The following is a 22,799-nucleotide window of genomic DNA, read 5'->3' on the forward strand; positions in this document are numbered from 1 at the left end:
ACCATTAGCATTTCACTCCTGCTCTTTATAGTTCCAAATTCTCTCAGCAGACAACTCACATTTGAAAAAGACAAATGTCTTACTGTTGGGCCCATTATGCTTCACTGAAAGTCTAGTGAAAAGACCATTATACAGTTGAAAAAATTTCGCACTAGGATTGCCTAGTGACAACTGTGATAGAGGGACTAACTAGTGAAACCCCAGGTGTGCTCCTACCTGCTTTCTTCAGATTGGTTTTCATCTGTTGCCAGGTTCATCTATAGAAGTAAAAATTTAAAATTTAGGTTGTGCAAAGAAAAGTTCTCACACACCACTGGGTTTTCTCAGAATAATTTTGCCAACAGATGATTTTCCCCAACTAGACTGCTGGATCAATGCAAGTGACCTGAGCGAGGGGGCTTCCTTTGAGAAAGAGAGTGGGGTAGAGAATTTCATTTCATTCATAGAGCTCATCAAATCTGCATCAGTGAATACAATCAGTACTGCCCAAGTTTCAATTCTCTTCTGCACCTCCTGATAAATCTAGTCTTTTAGTATACAAGAAAAGTGCACACAGGGCACAGTATATGGTGTAAACATGATTCTAGTACTGGATGGCTCAAAACTATTGCTAAAGCCAGAAACGAGCTGCCTAGACTCAGACATTATAGCATTTAAAATGACATCATAGCTAAATAGAGGAAAGGAAGATGTGATCAGGATTTACAGCTATTACACTAGCAGACTTCTCAAAAGCCAGCCTTTTGTGAACACCATACCCATTCTTGTACATGCTGGTCTAATTTTAATTAATTCCCACAAACACATGGAATCACCAACATCAAGAAGCTTGCTTTAAAAAAAATCAGAAGCCACACAGCATAAAAGCAAACTGTAACAAACAGAAAAGTGAGCGCGTTTACATATTTACAAAATGCCCAGAACACAGACCTGGGAGAGGGTTTCATTCTGTAATGTGTGGTCAATGTACTGCGTTACAGTTGCTGTATTTGGCAAGCTGCTGTTGGAGGTGTTGAAATGAGAAGACGTGGCACCGTCGACCCTCTGTCCTCTACCACGATTGTCAACATCAATCTCTAGGGAAGCCTGCCAGAAAACAGTGGAGATTGGTAACTTCCTGAATTGGAAACAGGAAAACCCAGGTCTTAACTATTCCTAGCAAAATTACTTGACATTTCAATGCGTTGAGTAACCTTTGAATATTCTTGTAACCTAGGACAGTTTTTTCTATGTTCCTAATGATTTCATAAAGCCATCATAAATTGAGGCATCGGTGCACCCTACTGGGTGAATTTATGGATTTTCATTTCATACTCTGGCCATATTAGCCCAGGTTGTGCAAAACAATTCGGCTGATTTAACAAAATGATAGGGACCCATTACACTACATCATACTCTTGAGGTTCAGTCTATGAATGTGGGTTTAAGTTCAAGTCAAGCAGCATGATTGGGGCCTTTCAATTTTAAAATAAATCCAGGTCATTTATTTTTCATATTAGTAACTTGAGCTCGCAATGGGATATTACAAATGGAAAGATTACATCAATTAAAAGCAGCACACTTTTTTTCAATAAGTGGAAGAAAAGTAGGCCATTACTAGCTCCAAGATATCTCGTGACCCAAATATCGATACATTCATCGACTCTTCCCAACACCCCTAAAAACGAGTTGAGCCTCCACTTCTTCCCTAATGACCCTTGAAACCACATCCCACTTCCCCGAGAACACTGTGGAACAGTGTCCATCCAAGAGGCACCGTTTTTCAATTAACATAACCAAGGATGACCACTGATAGGTACTAATCCCAGAGAATTGAGAGGTGCCTTACACCCACATGTTCCAAGAGAAAATGCAACTGTATTTAAGAGTTTGAAAAGAAAACACCTCAGTTTGAACAAAGTCAGGAACAAATGTGTCTCTTAACCGGGCTGTATCTAAAAATATTCACAACATCATTGGAAAGTCTCTCAATGCTAGATAAAGTGTCCCAAGACCAACTGTAGGATTTCTGTGCTGTACTCCACATAAATAGCATCAACATTGATACAGTTTAACCAAGAGTAAACAGCACTGCTGATAATCGGCTATGTGACTGCATTACCCATCACATTCACACCCACGCTCAGATGTTGGAGATGCCAACATTCCAAATATTACACAACATTGGCTTCCTGCTCAGTGTGATTCAAGTAAAATTCACAAATAAAACAGTTCTTTCTGGTTGTCAACACCAGGGATTGGCCCAAACAGTTTCCTCGTCAGATTTTGATAATTCAGCCTCTATAATAAAGGAGCTGGTGGGCCAAGAATTGTTATAACCTGGAATGCACTGCCCGGTTAGGTGATTCAATAGTAAATTCCTTTCAAAAAGGAATTGGATCTCTACTTAAACAGGAAAAACTTGCAGGGCGAAGGGGAAAGAACAGGGGAATGGGACCAATTAGATATTTCTTTCAAAAAATTGGCATAAGCAAAATTGGCCGAATGACCTTTTACATAAAATTACATCCACAGCCATGAAAATCAGAACAGCCATTTCACCCAATCAGTCCATGCTGGCATTTAAGCTCCACCCTTGCTCTGCATGCTGTGCTTGAACTTTAAAACAGACTGCTGGATGAAAGGTGTCAGCTGTTGACAGATTTCTGCATGATGTTCCATTACCAATCTACACTACAGCTCCAACAATTGTTTTTTTTTTTAATTCGTTCGGGAGATGTGGGAGCCGCTGGCTAGGCCAACATTTATTGCCCATCCCTAATTGCCCTCGAGAAGGTGGTGGAGAGCTGCTGGTGGCCTAACGCTAATACTGCCAACTCAAGAACGGTTTGATTCATTTGATATTCAATAGCTAGGCTGTAAAATTCTATGGAGAATTACAAAGGCAGAGATGAAGCCAGAGTGTAGCCGGAATCATAGAAATTTAGAGCGTGGAAGGAAGCCATTAGATCCATCGTGTTTGCACGGCTGGCAAGTAGCCATCCAGCCTAATCCCACTTTCCAGTTCTCATCAATCATGTTCTTAAATGAAACATAAAAGGATTGGGGAATGCATCACCTTGTGCATTAGTGCAACAGTTCTGCTCAGATCATATGATGTTATTGTAAACACTACTGAAATGGAGAAGGATAAATATGCTTCACACACCATGCTCCTTAATTTTTGTTTTCAAGCCTAACACTGCACAATCCCTTATAATTTATTGCGATCTACCATAATAAAGACAAATTCAAAAGTACACCAATTTATGTAGTGTCATTTAAAGAAAGCGCTCCTATCTTAACAAATTCAAATGAGGAAGTTTCTCTCAATTTTCATACACTGGCAATGTTGCAGCAATAAATTTATATTGGCTGTACTAGGATAGATATCAAATAAAGAAAAATACAGCATCCACAGGTAGTTTTCCTGCATTTTACCCCACATACATAATCTGAACGCTGGGTTATTTTGACTGCTCTGGCAATCCTCACTTTCGCAGCACAGGTAAGCCACAAATGCAACCTTCTACATTCTTTCTCCCACCCGCCCCCTCACATCTATATTATCCTAGAACACGGGGCAAGGTCATTTGGCTTTGTGACAGAACTATTCACTTAATCTCCATTACAGATTCTGGTTCTGGCACTACTTCTGGTAAGTCATTCCATAGCCTAACGACCCTCTCCATGAAAAAAGATACTTCCTAAATTCAATTAATTCTCTTGTTGACCTTAAATTTTTGCCCTCTAACAACTCCTCAGTGGAAATAGTTTAAAAATTTACTTACCTCAACAAAACTCTTAAATCATTTTGAATGGATCTACCAGATCTCCTCCTAACACAAGTAGACCATATGGCCCATGCTGCCTGCTCTGCCATTCAATACAATCATGCCTGATCTCAAGCTTCAACTCCACTTTCCTGTCCTACGCACCATATCCCTCAATTCCGAGGCACCAAAAATCTGTCTATCCCAGCTGTAAATGTATTAAACTATGGAGCACCCACAACCCTCTGGGGTTGTGCCAAAGATTCACAACCCTTTGAATAAAGTAATTTCTCATCTCAGTCCTAAATGATGGATTCCTTATCCTGAGACTGTGCCCCCATGTTTTAGATTCCCCGGCCAGCAGAAACAATCTGTGTTTGCCCTATCCAGTCCCTTCAGAATCTGGTATATTTCAACGATATCGCCTCTCATTCTTCTAAATTCCAGAGAATATAGGCCCAATTTACTCAGCCTATCATAGGACAACCCCCTTATCCAAGAGACCAATTTAGTGAACCTTCACTGTACCGTCTCCAAGGCAAGTATATCCTTTCTTAAATGTGGAGACCAAAACTGCACAGTACTCCAGATGTGGTCTCACCAAAACCTGTACAATTGTAGCAACTAACGCTCTTTGCACTAATGATAACAGTCCCGTGTTCTCGAATCTCTCTTCATAGCTAAATCTACTTATCCTTAATTATCTTCGTGACTCGCCAATATTTTCTTCTTTGACTCAGTGTCAATTTTGTCTGATTATGCTTCTGTGTAGCATATTGGGACTTTTTCTATATTAAAAGGTGCTATGTAAATGCAAGTTGCTTGTCGTAATCCTTTCAGAACAGATAAACAGTGCCAATTACTATCAAATTCATTAACTTCTAAAAAGCAGCTGAACAGATGAGAAGACTAAGGGTGAAGGAAAATGATTAGTCAACAAATTAAAAATTGCTTTAAGTACAAGCCAACACCAAGTAGCTTCCTACACTAACATAGCAGATAATACTGCATTGGCTTCAATTATTCCAAAGACAAAAGGTCAGCCAAGCACCTAACAAAAATATCTGGAGACAAAAAGATGAAATTCCTCAAGTGTTGTGATGTCGCTTCTCACTGAGCTTTTCCACTTTCAGTTCATTTGAATTGTAGGGTACTACAAACAAATCATTAATGCTGACACTAAAATAGTTAAGAGTTTTAAAAGTCTAATAAAGAATTGACAATTGTAACAGAAGCTATTTTGAGTCCTGTGCTGCCCACTTCCCAATCTTAACCATGTTGGGCAGACAGGTACTAAGCAGAGCTGTTGCATCTCCCCATCAGGAGAAGAGGTGGAAAAATAGGGGGGCAATCACACTGATAGTTACAGCAGAAGGCCTGGGAACAGCCCAAGTTAGCAAGCTTTAACTTCAGGTGCCTGGCTCGGCAGAGGAACAATAGGGGCTAAAACGCACAAACTAAAAAAAAACTTTTAAGAGATGCATGCAAAACAAAAACTAATTAGACAGCGCTTTCAAAGAGCCGGCAGAGGCACAATGGGCAATGGTCTCCTTCTGTGCCGTATGATTCTATGATTCATCAATGCGACTGTTTTGCTCTACTTTGAATACAGAGCAACTTCACACACTTCGAACAATGCACCAGGAGAGCAAAATGGACAGAATGCAGACAGAAGCAACATCAGCTCCTGAACAAAAAGTCACAAGTCACAACAAGATTTAAAACCTTGCTTGAAGTATGAATAAAGCTAGCAGACAGAAGCAATATCAAATGACAACGTCAGCAGTTTGTTCCCCAGTCTCCCAATTCTCCACACCCACCAAAATAATGCATGCAATAATAGCAAGCAAGCCAGCCAAATAAATGGGTTACATCCAAAGCTACCTCACCTTCAGCCTGTCCAATGAAGGCAGTGTTACCCCATTGGATTTACTGCGGTCTGCCACCAGCACCTTCAGAATGTTCTGCAGGGGCATCTGAACAGTAGTAAAGAGACAGTGATAACTCAGAGAAAGAGAAAGAGGAAGAAATGATAGCGTCCAGCAATCAAACCAAAACCAAGATTAAATAGAACAAGTGACATACTGTACAATTGTATTTTCTTGCAACTCATAGGCAGGAACCATCAGTTTTTATTGTATTAAAAGATAGCAAAGGTTTTTTAAAAAATCTGATTTTAAAAAGGCTGAATAGAGCTGTGGGCACTGTTAACTCCCCATTTGCTGAGCAAAATTTAGAACTAATCAAGAGACGGTCTTTAAAATTCAGTCCAAATTTGCCAAACATGGTAAGAACCCAGAAAGTACCCCACTCCTTTAAATAAGAATTTCATGGTTTCTTATACTCATGCTGTAGGCATGTTCTACATTTTAATTACATTAAAGAGGTACAGAATTTTTCCTTTGTTCAAAGTAAGAAAAACTTCAACTCCCCTTACAAACGCATTACTTATGCTCTTTTCTTCCTCTTTTGACAATCTGAATAGGTCTTCAATTTCAATGGCCCATATTCTAGTGCAATTTATTTGCTCTCTTATTAAAACTATTTTAAAAACAAGCAACACAACCCAATTCAGCTTCAGAAATCTTTGCAGCTACAGTGTTTTACTTGGGGCAAACAAGCAAGAAGAAAACCTCCTGAAGCAGAGTCATCCACTTACATTCAATAACATTAGCAACATTGGTAATAATTTTGAAGGAGAAAGGTTCTTATATTTTTTTCAGCAGAGGTAAGCTTTCACTTGAGGGACACAAAGCCAAATGCTTCAACTCCCTAATGATCCATACTTTAAAAGTTGGATCAACTAAGCAAACTGGAAGCTTGGTTTGGGTCGATGCAAACTATGATAAAAAAAAGCCCTTTATATGCTCCTCTCCACAGTATGCTTTAGCACTTAGCTTCACTCTATACAGAAGAACACTCAATACTTGCTTATTGCCCATGTAATTTTAAATAATACCTTGCAAATATACATAGGAGTTAACTTCTTTATAACTTAAGGTGAAATAGAACTATGGATAATTACTTGTCCCATTTGATCATTTAATTATTTAAAACACACTCCGACAATTGTTTATTTATTTTTCTGCAATGCTGTTCCTCCCAATTGTGTTCACAGAACGGAAAGGGGGGGTCTTTTCAATCAGTCTCATAAAATCTGATTGGGGAAAGATCTTTACTTTGACCACTGAGCATAATGAAGGTGACTAATATTCACTGTTAATTGATCCACGGACCACATTCTGGATGACAATCCATGCATAAGACATCCCCCCTCATCATGCGTGCACCATACAATCTGGCTGTAGACAGGACCGTACATTTTTAACCGGGTGCGATTGTAGCACAGATTACTTAGTACGGTTAAACGTCTGATGAATGTTATACATTTTACAATGATTTTTAGAAAATTTCTGCAAAATTCATCACGTTCCATTGGGTCGTGGAACTTCAGAGACTCAAGAAACAATCGTCCGTTATAGCATATAGCCTTATCCATAGGGCTGCTCTGTTGTCTCCCATAAATTAAAATTTTAAATGACCAGAAGCCAAAGGAGACCTTTACAAGTGAATATCCATCAGTGATGGTTCTTCGCACAATTAGCTTCAAGGGCTCAATGAATTTGGACAATGAGTAGCTGAGCCAGAAGCAAACCATAAGTTCAATCACTGGTCTTGCTTAGCTAGATGTCAGCCAAGGGATGGAGGACTGGCTTCAACACCCCTGGATTAAGGAAAAGGGAAAAAACAAATTAGCCAGGCCTCCTGCTCCTTAAGGCTACCCTGCTGGAACTGCCGACGTGTGGACAGTAGGCGAGGAGAGAATCAGATTCGGCAATCGTCCATTTTTCTCACCTCCCTCACCACCCTGCCATAGTCAAAGATACCATGACCATCAAGTCTCACAAATTGAAGAATGGTTATTTAAACTAAGTACCAGAGGCTGAATGGCAGCACAGTATCGTACCCCAGCAATAACTCAATGCTTTCAGGCAGGCAGGGAAGAACTGTGGCAAGAGAAGGTAATAAGATTTAAAGAGACTGCTGTTCAACACTTACAAATCTCAAATTATCACTGTAAAAGTGATCTTTTGGCACACAATTCTAACTATATCCAGGGTCATTGCTAACCAAGGATGGCTTTACAGCTTAAATTCAAGGTTAACAGCCGCATCCAATTGTATTTTTCCATTATATTACAAATACAATACACAAGATGAGGAACATATATTTCCACCACAATCTACCTCTAATACTGCTCTATTCAATGGCTCTTGTAGTGCAAGCTCAAGCGTTAGATTGTTTATACCCACAGCAGGTGGCGGAAAATCCCATCCTATCACTCAAGTACTTTCATATCTGAAAAGTTGATGAGAGATGGAAATAATGAATTTTGAATGCTTAGCAGCCAGCCTTGAGGCAGCAGGAAGGTCAGACACCAGCCTGGAATTGCTGCTGTCGCATACCCCTATTGATAACCATAAAGGGAGAAATCCTGCATTTCAGACAGCAGAAAATGTGAAGGTAGAAAGAGACTGAAATTATTTAACAAACCACCCATTTTATTTTATATCAGCATAACTGCGATCCTTGTTAAAGTGAGACAACATTTAATTATCCAATTAATGTATACCAAACTCCAAAAGACACCAGGGTATGTTTTATGTGGATACCAGAAATTAGGGTGTTGAACAAAAGTGCATTGCAGTTTCCAGCCTTTACATAACCATCCGATCTGAACAGGGGAAATACAGCAAAGACCGTAGATTTGTACACAACAAATCAAACGTCACCAGCCACACGACTCATTAGTGCAAGTTACAGCGGCCAATACATAAATGATTTACTTTAGAAAAACCATCTTCCTAATGCATATTTAATCATTCATAAATTGCTTCCACAAATGTTTCTACTGATAAAGGTATTGTACAAGTTAACCATATAGGGAAATGATTCCAAGGTTCAATTCTCATGCTGTGCTGGATTAGCTGTTCTCAGCTGAGGTTACAATAGGGACCCCCTACCATTAGCCTCAACAACCAGAGGCTTGAAGGGGAAAAAGTTAAGCATACACTTGTCAATGCTGGGATCCCACACCTACCTCTCTTTTCCCCACCCAATTCAAATACCCTACAACCCAAACGCTGAAAGCATACACATGAACAAAGGCCATTAAGTGGAGGGTCTAGACCCAGCAGGCTTAGTGCCTTTAAATGGCAAAGAAAAATTAGAGATGGAAAAATGCAGTTCCAAGAAAAAAAACTATAAATGTAGATATTAAATGATTAGAATTTGTGGCATTTTCAGAAGAGCTTACTTTTTTTAATTCGTTCTTGGGATATTTGCATCACTGGCAAGGCCAGCATTTATTGCCCATCCCTTAACTGAAGTTGAGCAGATGGTGGTGAGCTGCCTACAACTGAGTGGCTAGGTCAATTCAGAGGGTAGTTAAGAGTCAACCACATTGGTGTGGGTCTGGAGCCACGCGCAGGCCAGACTGAGTAAGGACAGCAGATTTCCTCCTCTGAAGGACATTAGTGAGCCAAATGGGTTCTTACAACAATCTGGTAGTTTCATGATTATTAATGGGACTAGCTTTTTATTTCAGACCAATCAATTGAACTTGAATTCCCCAGCTGCTGTAGTGGGATTTGGACTCCTGTTTCTGCAGCATTAGTCCAGACGTCTGGATTGCTAGTCCAGTAACATTACCACTATACTCAAATGGAGGTATATGTGAACAGGTAAGGCAATATCACATGAAGCCAGTCTGACAGCTCAGATTAATATTAAAATAGTACACATTGGGAGCATGTGGCCTAAGAAACTAAATCACACCAAAGGAAAAGTCCCACGGTGGAAGGCAAGGAACTAAAAACATATTTTCCAAATGATTCGCATTCTAACAACGTATATGATGTTAGAATGAATGTGACAAGCTGAGGATTATAATTTGCACTTTGATGCAATCAGTTTGTGCTAAAACATAGAACTCTGCGCACTTTTCTGGGGAGAATAATTGAGAAAACACTGTAAAAATGTAAAAGGAGTAGACTTATACAACTAGAACCCCATCCATGTAAATCCAGAGGAATTTACCTCACAAATTTCACTGTTATTTTCTGCGGAAGTTGCTGTTCTTTCGGATCGGTCACCTGTCGTCTTCCTTTTGGCTCCTGAAGAGGATGGCGGAGCCACTTTCTGCTGGTATTCCTTCAGCTTTTAAAGGAGAAACATTATTTAGCATATTGAATTGGTTCAGTTTTCAAAAGGTCAGTCCTACATGAAAGAACATTTTCAGAGAATTTAAAAAAAATCAGTGCTAACTCATTATTTCTCACAATTTTTCCAACCTAATAGAGACCATCACACCACTACCAGCTAATTCCAACAAGGCGATCATTACAAGGAATTGCTCAAGTTTGGATACATTACATGTGCCAAATTTTACAGAAGCATTGTAATAGTCTTAATACTGAAGCTTTGTAACAGCTGCCATCTCCAGAGTTACAAATCACTCATCTACTGTCACTAAGGTCACTCTTACATTACAGAATGCAACCAGCTGCTGGCAATCTCATTCCTGGATTGTCTCTCCCCATATGAAGAGCCACAGCACCTCCTAAAAGAGTCAAAAAGTCATGATAAGTAATTACAACAATTGTGAATTTACCATTCTGTGGCACAAGACACAAAGTACCAACTCCAATAGAGCTTTTGATACTTAACAAGAGGCTGCACCTTTGTTGACCAAGTATATTCTATTTGTCAGCTATTCAAAGCGAATAGTCCAACTTCCTGTTTAAACAGACAATATAAGTATCAACTAATACAGTAAGATCTGAATAGTGGAGAGATGTGGGCAGAGTACTCCATTATATCCGCACTACCAACCATGAAAACAGATGATTTAAACTTTATCAGGTGTTGTCCAATCTATTTGTCACGTGTTTACAGTATTCCAAGGCAATAAACCCACTACTGCAGTAATTTAATGCTAAGGGCACAAGCTAAAAAATTAAATCAAAGAATACATGCACCTCGCTGCCAGGTATATAGCTGACACTTGAGGAATCTGGGAGATGTCTTTTACATCAGCCAATGAAATAGATACTGACACCAATAACACTCCTGGTCTAATCACGTGTACATAAGCTAGGGGAAAACCCTGTGCTGACTACTGAGACACTCTTGATCGCAAAAAAAAAGCAAAAGCAGTAAAAAAAAACAGAAAAATGCAAGTATCTCTTTCTATATAGAAAGAACAAACTTACATTTACCTGCTGCCTGTCGTGTCCTCAGTATGTTGCAAAGCCTTCAATCAACATCAGAAAGAGAGATTATCTGGTCATTATCGCATTGCTGTTTGTAGAACCTTGCAGTGTGCAAAGAGACTGCTGCATTTTCTACATTACAACAGCGACTAGACTTAAAAAAACTTCATTGACTGTAAAGCACTTTGGGACGTCCTGAGGTAGTGAAAGGCACTATATATATGCAGACAATGAATTATTTTTGAAGTATGTTCACTGCTATTCTGTAAACAAACATGGCATCCAATTTGTACACATTGAGCTGCCATAAATAATAAGAAAATGACCAATTAATCTGTTAACTGTTTGGGCGTGGGATAGCAATCCATAACCTCAGTGAGTTGCATATGCCAGATGTGCAGACACAACTAGTATTTAATAGTCTCCGAAATCCATACGAGTTATTTGTTTGTCCTGTATGTAATATACCATCTCCCCATATAACGTCAAATATTTGGCCATAAAATGTCAGATTGGTAACAGGCAGTAAGAATAGAAATACTCCTCGAGTTCAATTGATAAAAGGCAAGCTGCATACTTGGTAAGAGCACTGGTAATATTCCCAATGCCTACCTACATAGGAGCATTGACTTGCACATTGAACCACAGTTAAACTTAGAGAATGCTAGCCACACTTGACAGGTCATCTCAAAGGGAACCAGACTGGTGGATTCAAACATCAATAGCAGCCTGAAGTAATGCAGATTTGCCTGGCTGAGATATTCTGCCACAGCAAATGAACTCCGTCCAAATCTCCTCTCACCAGGCGTATGATCTTTGAGCTAATTTGACCCCCAGACACCCAAGTACTTCCTGCTCTCCTTCCAGGAGGATTGTTACCAGACTACCAGACAACTGAACAACACAGATTTTTCATCAAATCTGTAGCATTCTTAAACCAGGTCCCCAATTGCACATAAATCTACTTGGGGTGCACTTTGCCCTGCTAATGTTCGATATTTCTATTCATTGTGTCAGCTGTGGCTGAATTGGTTGCACTCTCACCTTTGAGTCACAAGGTTTTACATTTAAGTTCAACTCCAGGGCTTTAGCACAAAAATCAAGGCCAATACTCCAACATGGTACTGGAGGAGCGCTGCACTGTCAGAGGTGCCATCTTTCAGATGAGACATTAAACCAAGGTCCCATCTGTTCAGGTGCATGTAAAAGATCCCATGGCACTACTTTGAAGAACAGGAGAGTTATCCTCAGGGTCCTGGCAATATTTATCCCTCAATCAACATCACACAAAAAGTTACCTGGTCATTATCACATGCTGTTTGCGAGAGTTTGCTGTGCGCAAATTGGCTGCCGTATTTCCTACATTCCAACAATGAATACTCTTCAAAAGTGCTTCATTGGCTGTAAAGCACTTCGAGATGTCCAGTGGTCATAGAAGGCACTTTGTAAACTTAATTCTCTCTTTTATTTCTTCAACAGTTACCATTGTACTGCACTCTTCTGCTAGCATTTAAATCCTAGCCAAGTGCACAACTATGGTTGTCAGATAAAATATTTGCAAAGAAAATTATGTGCATGGATTCTGCCACATGAGACCAAGCTTCACTAACACAAAAGGGAAGAAAAAACTGCCAGAACTGGACTCCTTCATGACCCTCCAATCACCTCCTCGCCCTCAAACATTGCCCAAGCTCAGCATACACTCAACATTTGCAAAGCAAATGGGCAGAATACAAAGCTGCAAACTCAACCATTCCTGTATACTCAGCAGATGGAAGTTTGCACCTGTGGCAGGGACACTGCTCCAGCTCTGGGTTCCTGCAGCATCCATTCTCTGCTCTCCTTCCCACGACAAGGTAGGTTTTCCTACATGACAACAGTGACGACACTTCAAAAGTATTTCATTGGCTGTGAAGCACTTTGGGACGTCCTGAGGTCGTGAAAGGCGCTATATAAATGCATTAAAAAAAACGCATGATCCCCACTGCTCCCAGTCTGACTGACATCAGTCCCCGGGGCACAGTAGCGGCCCCCCGGAGCCGAGGGCGAGTTGCCAACCGCTTGAACACGCTCAATCGAGTCGGCCCGAAAAGTCCTCGTACTCGAGTCAGTCTTTCGCCGCTGCTCCGACGGCCGCGGCACCGGGAAGCGGTGGCAACTCCAACCCTTGGCGGAGGAGGGGATGGGGGAAATAGTCTATCACCGGAACTCGGCCTCCGATACCAGTGACCGCCTTCTCCCGGTCTCCTTAATTCGACCCCGGCGCCTCACCTTCCTCCTGGCGGCCGCCAGTTTGGCCTGTCTGCTGCCGTCAGCCATGGTGCCCGGCCCGGCACACGTCACCAGTCAGCCAGTTGGCAACTCCTCCAGCATCCCGATCTGCACCGCGCCCCGGCAGCGCCGTGACGACAGCCGGCTTAATGACGTCATGTCGCAAGGGGCGGGGTGTTTGAGACGTCATGTCGCAAGGGGCGGGGTGTTTGAGACGTCATGTCGCAAGGGGCGGGGTGTTTGAGACGTCATCGCGCCTGCTCCAAACGTTCCCTGGCAACAAGCAAAATTTATGGAAGATGGCCATTTATAAATCCAACGGGAAATTCAGCAGAAACTTGTTTAGGTAGAGAATTTAGAACTGGCCACAAAGATGAAAAAAACATAAGAAATAGGAGCAGGAGTAGATCATTTGGCCCCTTGAGCCTGCTCGGCCATTCAGAGATTGTTACAGCACAGAAGGAGGCCATTCAGCCCGTCCTGACTGCTCTGGCTCTCCGAAAGTGCAGTTTACCTAGTGCCATACACCCGACATCTCCCCGTCGCCCTGCACATTCTTCCTTTACAGATAACAATCCAATTCCCTCTTGAATGCCTCGATTGAACCTGCCTCCACCAGGCTCTCAGGCAGTGCATTCCAGATCCTAACCACTCGCTGTGTGAAAACATTTTTCCTCATATTGTCATTGCTTCTTTTGCCAATTACTTTAAATCTGTGTCCTCTTGTTCTCAATCCTTCTACCAATGGGAACAGTTTTTCCCTATGTGCCCTGTCCAGATCCCTCATGATTTTGAACACCTTTATCAAATCTCCTCTCAACCTTCTCTTCTCCAAAGAAAACAGTCCCAACTTCTCCAATCTATCCACGTAACTGCAGTTCCTCATCCCTGGGACAATTCTCGTGAACCTTTTCTGCACTCTCTCCAATGCGTTCACATCTTTCCTAAAGTGTGGCACAATACTCCAGTTGAGTCCAAACCAGTGTTCTATACATGTTTAACAGAACTTCCTTGCTTTTGTACTCTATGTCTCTGTAACAAAGCCTAGGATGCTGTATGCTTTATTAACTGCTCTCTCAATCTGTCCTGCCACCTTCAATGATTTATGCACATATACACCCAGGTCCCACTGCTCCTGCACCCCCTTTAGAATTGAATCCTTTATTTTATATTGTGTCTCTGTGTTCTTCCTACTAAAATTAATTACTTCACTCTTTACTGCATTAAATTTAATCTGCCACTTGTCTGCCCATTCCACCAACCTGTCTATGTCCTTTTGAAGTTCTATGCTATCCTCCTCACAGTTCACAATGTTTCCAAGTTTTGTATTATCTGCAAATTTTGAAATTGTGCCCTGTATACTAAGGCCTTGGTCATTAACATATATCAGGAACAGCACGGGTCCTAACACTGATCTTTGGGAACTCCACTCTAAATCTTACTCCAGTCTGAAAAACATCCACTAATCACTACTCTCCATTTCCTGTCACTCAGCCAATTCTGTATGCATGTTGCTAATGTCCCTTTTATTCCATGAGATATAAATTTGCTCACAAGCCTGTTGTGTGGCACTTTATCAAATGCTTTTTGGATGTCCATATACACCACATTAATGGCATTTCTTTGATTAATCTTCCCTGTTACCACATCAAAAAACTCCAGCAAGTTAGTTAAACACGAGTTGCCCTTCACAAATCCATGCAGCTGGCTTTCCCTAATGAACCCACATTTTCCCAAGTGACTATTACTTTTGTCCCAAATTATTGTTTCTAGTAGCTTCCCCACCACTGAGATTGAACTGACTGGCCTGTAGTTGCTGGGCTTATCAGTACACCCTTTTTTGAACAAGGGTGTAACATTTGCAATTCTCCAGTCCTCAGGCACCACCCCTGAATCTAAGGAAGACTGGTAAATTATGGCCAGTGCCTATGCAATTTCCACTCTCACTTCCCTTAGTATCCTTGGATGCATCTCATCTGGTCCTGGTGCCTTATCAATTTTAAGTACAGCCAACCTATCTAATGCCTCTTACATATCAATCTTAAACCCTCTAAGTGTCTGAATTATCTCCTTTTTCACCATGACCTGCACAGCATCTTCTTCCTTGGTAAAGACAGATGCAAAGTATTCATTTGATACCTCAGCCGTGCCCTCCACCTCCATGTGTAAATCCTTTGTTGGTCCCTAATCGGCCCACACCTCTTTTCACCAGCCTTTTACTATTTATATGCCCATAGAAGACTTCTGGATTTCCTTTTATATTAGCTGACAGTCTCTTTTCATACTCTCTCTTTGTTTCTCTTATTTGTTTTTTCATTTCCCCTCTGAACCTTTTATATTCCTGCCTGGTTCTCAATTGTGTTAGCTACCTGACATCTGTCATAAGCACACTTTTTCTTCCTCATCTTAATCTCCCTCTCTTTTAACTTCCAGGAGCCTCTGGATTTGTTTGCCCTACCTTTCCCCTTTGTGGGAATGTACCTTGGTTGTGCCTGAACTGTCTCTTCTTCAAAGGCAGCCCATTGTTCAGTTAACGTTTTGCCTGCCAACCTTTGATTCCAATTTATCTGGGTCAGATCCATTCTTACCCCATGGAAGTTGGCTTTCCCCTAGTTCATTATTCTGACTCTGGATTGTTCCTTGTCCTTTTCCATAACTAACCTAAACCATATGATACAATGATCACGGTCCCCTAAATGTTCCCCTACTAACACTTGATCCACTTAGCCCACCTTATTCCCAACTACCAGGCCTAGCTTTCTTGGTGTACTGGAAACATATTGCTATAGAAAATTCTCCCGAACATACTCCAGGAGTTCTTGCCCATCTCTGCCCTTTACATTACTACTATGCCAGTCTATATTCAGATAATTAAAGTCCCCCATTATAACCACTCTGTAATTCTTGTACCTCTCTGTAAATTCCTTGCAGATTTGTTCCTCAACATCTTTACCTCTGGTTGTTGGCCTATATACTACACTGAGCAATGTAATTGCACCTTTTTTGTTCCTCAGCTCCAACGAAATTGATTCTATCCTTGACTCCTCTGGGACATCCTCTCTCTCCAGCACTGCAATGTTCTCCTTAATCAAAACTGCCACCCCTCCCCCTTCCTTCCTTTCCCATCTTTCTTAAACACCTTGTATCCAGGAATATTTAGTACCCAGTCTTGCCCTTCTTTGTGCCAGCTCTCCATTATCACCACAACATCATACTATGACATGGCTATCTGCGCCTGCAGCTCACCAACCTTATTTACCACACTTCGTGCATTCACATACATGTACAGTAACCCTAATTTAGACTTTATTACTTTCCCTCTTACTCTGACCCAACCTAATAGCTATTTCCTATTCTAATGCAATCTGTTTCTTCCAATTCTCTGTGCCCCTTGGTGTTCCTGTCTTGTATTATCTCCAGGTTCCCACACCCCTGTCAAGTTATTTTAAACCCTCCTCAATAGCATGAGCAAATTGCCCCACAAAGAAATTTGTCCCAACTCTGTACAAGTGCAACCCACCCATCTTCTTCAGAACTGGTCCCAGTGTCCCAGCAATCTAAAGCCCTCCTCCTGCACCATCTTTCCAGCCATGCATTCATTTGTTCTATCCTTCCATTTCTATACTTACTTGCACATGGTACCTGAAGTAATCTGGAGAATACTACTTTTGAGTTCCTGCTGGCTAATTTCTTACCTAGTTCCCTAAACTCTGCCTGCAGGATCACAACCCTACCTATGTCATTGGTACCAATATGGACCATGAGTGCTGGCTGTTCACCCTCCCCCCTCAGAGTGCTCTGCAGTCGTTCAATGATATCCTTGACCCTGGCACGAGGGAGGCAAAACACCATCCTGGATTCATGTCTGGCCACAGAAACACCTGTCTATTCCCCTGTCAAATTTTCTATCACTATTGTTCTTCTAGACTTCTTTGTGCCCCCCCTGTACAGCTAAGCCAGCCGCTGTGCCATGGCCCCGACTCTGGCTGCTCTCCCCAGATGAACCATCACTTTCCTCAGCATTCAGAATTGAATATCAGTTGGAGAGTGAGATACACTCAGGGGATTCCTGTACTACCTGCCTATTTCTTCTTGCCTGTCTCCATTCCCTCTCTCCCTGTATACACTTAGGCTGTAGGATGACCACATCTGTAAATGTGCTACTCACGAAGCTCTCAACCTCACGGCTGTGCCACAGTGTCGCCAGCTGTTGCTAAAGTTCTGAAACCTGGAGCTCGAGCTGCTGCAACTGACATATGGTTATCCAGAACACGGGAAGTTGTCCTGGAGTTCCCATACAGTACAGGATGTGCATTCCAGAGGTCGGAGTGGCTCTGCCATTTCTCTGTAAATTAGATCATAAACCTTGCTACTATGAATAAACACTGCTACTACTAATAAACCTTGCTACCACTAACAAATACCCGATCTTGAGAGAGAAAAAAGTAAAATACATTAAAAAAGAAAAGAGAAAAAATACTCTCAACAACCAATCACTTACCTGCTTCCCACTGATGTCACACTTGATTTTCTTTAGAACGCTATCTGTCAGCTCAGAAACCACAAACTATCCTTCACAAGCCTCCTCTTTTAAACTCTGCCGCTGATCTTCTGCTTCAACTCCACTTTTCCGCCCTCTCCCCATATCCCTGGATTTCCTGAGAGGTCAAAAATCTATCACTCTCAGTCCTGAATATACTCAACGGTGGAGCGTCCACAACCCTCTGGGGTAGAGAATTCCAAAGATTCACAACCTTTTGAGTGAAGACATTTCTCCTCATCTCAGTCCTTATCCTGAGACAGTGCTCCTGTGTTCTAGATTCTCCAACCAGGGAAAACAACCAGCCGGAATATCGGCGTGGGGCATACATTTGCATACATTTAGCAACACAAATGAAGGCCCCCGCTGGGGCCACACCGAGGTCTCACCACCGCTGGTAAAATGCGGCGAGGCCTTCTCGGCGTTGGGGGCCATGGCGGTCCTCACCCAGAAGAATTTTCCAGGCACCCACCACCCCCCCACCCCTCCACCCCCACCACGACCCCCAAAGCCGGAGGGCTCATAACATTCAGCCCTATGACTCTGCACGTTGAGATGGAAATCTAATTGTGTCAGGATGAACTATTAATCTGCACAATGTGCAGGATTGTTTTCAAAACACTTGTACTTGTTTAACATGTTTATAACAGTTTTATGCTCATCGAGATAAAAGATGTGAGTGCTGAGAATTGTAACGCTTTTCTACACTTTGCACCTGGTGTTAACACCAAGCAAGCATTCCATTCTAATGAACCTAGCACCACAGATTGACATTTCCATCTCAAAAATGGCAGAAATTAACAATCAGTGGGAAAAATAAAGATTTGAAGGGCCGCGAATACCAAAGTATAAAAAATATAAAAATAATCATGCAGCGGAAAGAAAACCTCCCATTGACAATAGGAAAAATGTCTGAAAGAGAATCTGAGATTCAGCCTGTATTCATACAGTGACCTGACTGCCTAAAGAAAGGAACTGCTTAAAGGGAAGATTCTTAAAGGGACTCATTCCCCAGTGATATATTGTTGCCCTGCCCTCCTCTTTGTTTTGATGCATCTTATAAGTGGATTTCCTTGATATACAGCTTTGATGGAAGATGCCAGTTGAAATATTAACCTCCCTTTTCTCTTTCATTTGCTGGTTGACCTGTTAATGTATTGCCAGCATTTTCCATTTTTTAATTTCTAATTCCCAGCTTTTGCACATTTTTCTTTTTTTATGTTCCAACACTATTGTGCACCGGGAGTCAAACATAAGTGAAGCAGCTGTAGAGGGAAAAAGATAATTGGGCTAGGACTTGCAGGTATAATTCAGTCCCCATTTTTAATACATCCATAAATTCTATGTTTATTGTAAAAAATTCCTATGCCCATATTTATAATGGAGATTTCCTATGTTAACAGGTCACACTATAATTCTAGCTTCCTGCCAGTGAAAGAATTTGCAGAGCCTCCACTGGGCAGAGGGTGTAATTACAATGTGATAAGTTTACGTAGTTACCATTGTAAATGCAAACATAGGAAAATGTTGTAAGGAATTGTGTGCGGACATAGGATTTTTAAAAATATATTTATACAACCTACCTAATAACATAGTTAAAAATAAGAACAGTTGAGGTGCTAGAAATTGAATAGACCCACTGCCATGTGTTCAGAATCATAGAATCATAGAAGGTTTCTGGCACAGAAAGAGGCCACTTGGCCCATTGTGTTTGTGTCGGCTGAAAAATGAACCACCCAGTATAATCCCACCTTCCAGCATTTGGTCCATAACCTTGCAGGTTACGGCACTTGAGGTGCACAACCAGACACCTTTTAAATGAGTTGAGGGTTTTTGCCTCTGCTGCCCTTTCAGCAGTGAGTTCCAGACCCTCACCATCCTCTGGTTGAATTTATTTTTCCTCATCTTCCCTCTAATTTGTCTACCAATCACCCTAGTCACTGACCTCTCTGCTAAGGTAAATAGGCCCTTCACATCTACTCTATCCAGGCCCCTCGCAATTTTGTACATTTCAATCAGATCTCCCCTCAGCCTGCTCTGTTCCAAAGAGAACAATCCCAGCCTATCTGTTTAAATCATTCATGCTTTGTAATGTAATCTTGGCATTGCCACTCTTGCAGAAAAAACATGTACACTATTAATCTGCGTGCTATTAGCTGTTGCTTTGTGACTTTGAATTTGGCAGGGGTGATGACATCATGCAGACACACTTGACCATCATATCATAAAACCCCCATAGAATAACCTCTGATCCGGAACTTAGAAAGGCTGGAATTACTGATGAAAACTTGGAAATTTATGACTTCACTGGCTGGAATTTCCTCAAACGATCACTACACTTGTCTTACTCCCTAGCTGTTTCTGTTTGAGCTCTCCCGCTCGATTTGGAGGCTGGATAGTGGAGGAAATCCCAGGCCCTGGGCAAAGGGACATAGCCTTAAAATCAGAGCCAGGCCAATCAGGGGAGAAGTTAGGCAACACTTTTTCATGCAAAGGATGGTAGAAGTATCAAACTCGTTCCCACCAAAATAACCCAATTAATAATTTATAAGCTGAGATTGGAGGATTTTTGCTGGACCAGGGACATGGAGTCAAGGTGGGTAAATGAAGTTAGGATCCAGATCAGCCATTTAACGGCAGAATGGGCTCGAGGAGCTGAATGGTCCATTCATGTAGTTAAATTCCTATTGTTTTCTTGTTGCTATTGATTTGGATAATTTAGAAACAATGGACTTTTATGATGTCATACAGTCCTCGTGCTATGATGTCATGGAGTACTATTAAATAACAGTGGAGCCTTAAATAATTTTGTTTGGTATGTCTGCAAGCCTAGCCCATTATTTAAGGATTTCCAAAACAAATTAAAGGAAAAGAAAGCTAGGCCAGCACATGAATACCTTGAATAATGTTGCAAATTGAGTCTGAAAGCTGTATGGAGTACTCCTGCTCCTATTTCCTATATTCTTATGAAAGAACGATGTACTTGCATTTATACAACATCCCGCTTAAGGCACTTTTGTTGAGCAAAGAATGTTGGTCAGGACTTTAGGAGTTTCCCTAATCTTTAAATAGTGCCATTGGATTGTCACCTGAACAGACAAGGCGGGACTTTGACTTAACATCTGAAGAATGCTACCTCTTACAGTGCAGCAGTCCCTCAATGCCACACTGGAGTGTGTGAGCATATAATGTGCTTAAGCCACAACATCTGACCCAGAGGTGGGAGTGCTAAACTGAATGGAGAATGCTGCAAGCAGCTTCAGTATCAGAATGTCAATCGATAATCTGATTGATATCACATGGATGGGTTTGTTTAATCCAAACTGCCTCTATCAATTCAACATCTTGAATAAAGTCGGCAAAAGTGCACAATCCCATATGATTTCTCACATCTTCTTGTTATTCCTTTCAGTTGGTTTATCAGGGATTAATATCTGTCCTCAACCTTCAACATGAATCAGATATCACTCCCAACCTCTCTTAAATGTTGTGCCATCAATAATGAAAAAGATCCTCATGTTTTTATAGGTATGCAGATGGGTTTTTTCCCCAAACTGAACCTTTTCAGGAATTACTGTCTTCTCCAACCTCTGGGTCAGAAGTTGTGGGTTTAAGCATCAGGACCTGAGCACATTATCTAGTCTGGCACACCAGTGTGACACTGAGGGATTGCTGCACTATAACAGGCAGCATCCTCCAGATGGAACTTGAGGAGGCTGTGGCCACAATCTTCCAATCCCCCTTTAAATAGTAGTGGTGCCAAAGAACTGACAGATCGCAAATGTTACACCTTTGTTCAAAAAGGGGAAAGGGGTTAACCCAGCATTTATAGGCCAGTCAACTTAACATCTGTGGTGGGGAAATGTTTGGAGACAATAATCTGTGGCAAAATTAATTGGCACTTGGAAAAGAATGGATTAATAAATGAAAACCAGCACGGGATTTGTTAAAGGCAAATCATGTTTGACCAACTTGATGAAGTAATGGAGAGGTTTTTTGGGGTAGTGGAGTTGATGCTATGTATATGGACATTCAAAAGGTGTGTAATATCATTTCACATACTAGACTTATCAGCAAAGTTGAAGTCCATAAGGTTAAAAGGGCAATGGGTGCTTGGTTACAAAATTGGCTAGGGGAAAGAAAACAGACACGGTTTAGATTAGATTAGAGATACAGCACTGAAACAGGCCCTTCGGCCCACCGAGTCTGTGCCGACCATCAACCACCCATTTATACTAATCCTACATTAATCCCATATTCCTACCAAACATCCCCACCTGTCCCTGTATTTCCCTACCACCTACCTGTACTAGTGACAATTTATAATGGCCAATTTACCCATCAACCTGCAAGTCTTTTGGCTTGTGGGAGGAAACCGGAGCACCCGGAGAAAACCCACACAGACACAGGGAGAACTTGCAAACTCCACACAGGCAGTACCCAGAATCGAACCCGGGTCCCTGGAGCTGTGAGGTAACCACTGCGCCACTGTGCCGCCCTAGTGTTTTTCAGACTGGAGGGTAGTTTACAGGGGTGGATGTTGGGACCACTGCTCTCTTTAATATATATAATGAACTGGGCTTGGATACACAGGGCATAATTTCAAAATTTGCAGATGACATGAAACTTAGAAATATAGTAAACAGTGAGGAGGACAGTAACAAACTTCAGGAGGCCGTAGACAGACTGGTGAAAATGGCAGACACATAGCAGATGACTCAGAGAAGTATGAAATAATTAATTTTAGTAGGAAGAATGAGACAATAAAAAACGAAATGGTACAATTTTAAAGGAACAGAGAGACCTGGGATGGATGTAACATGTCCCTGAAGGTGGCAGGACAAGTTGAGAAGGCTATTAAAAAGGCTTACAGGATCTTTCACTTTATAAATAGAGGCAAAGGGTACAAAAGCAAGGAAGTTATGCGAAACCTTTATAAAACACCGGTTCGGACCCACTCGG

The 22,799-nt window shown here is 41.5% G+C and overlaps 1 protein-coding gene across 4 annotated transcripts in view; it reads right to left on the reverse strand.

Moving 5' to 3' along the window:
- The window catches only part of golga2 (golgin A2), a 70,095-nt gene extending 56,668 nt beyond the window's left edge, over positions 1-13,427 (reverse strand). Inside the window, exons 1-5 of one of the 4 annotated variants that reach the window (XM_068012241.1) lie at positions 13,298-13,427; positions 9,852-9,971; positions 5,642-5,728; positions 931-1,086; positions 217-257 (exon numbers count right to left, since the gene is read on the reverse strand). In XM_068012241.1, the coding sequence (XP_067868342.1) occupies positions 217-257; positions 931-1,086; positions 5,642-5,728; positions 9,852-9,971; positions 13,298-13,345 (452 nt within the window). In that variant the 5' untranslated portion in view covers positions 13,346-13,427. Of the gene's footprint in view, positions 1-216; positions 258-930; positions 1,087-5,641; positions 5,729-9,851; positions 9,972-12,811; positions 12,950-13,297 lie in introns of those variants that run through there. The other 3 variants (XM_068012243.1, XM_068012244.1, XM_068012245.1) reach the window with 3 other exon arrangements.
- Between the last annotated feature and the right edge of the window lie 9,372 nt (positions 13,428-22,799).

This window comes from Heterodontus francisci, chromosome 32, assembly GCF_036365525.1.
Source record: "Heterodontus francisci isolate sHetFra1 chromosome 32, sHetFra1.hap1, whole genome shotgun sequence".
Lineage (NCBI taxonomy): Eukaryota > Metazoa > Chordata > Chondrichthyes > Heterodontiformes > Heterodontidae > Heterodontus > Heterodontus francisci.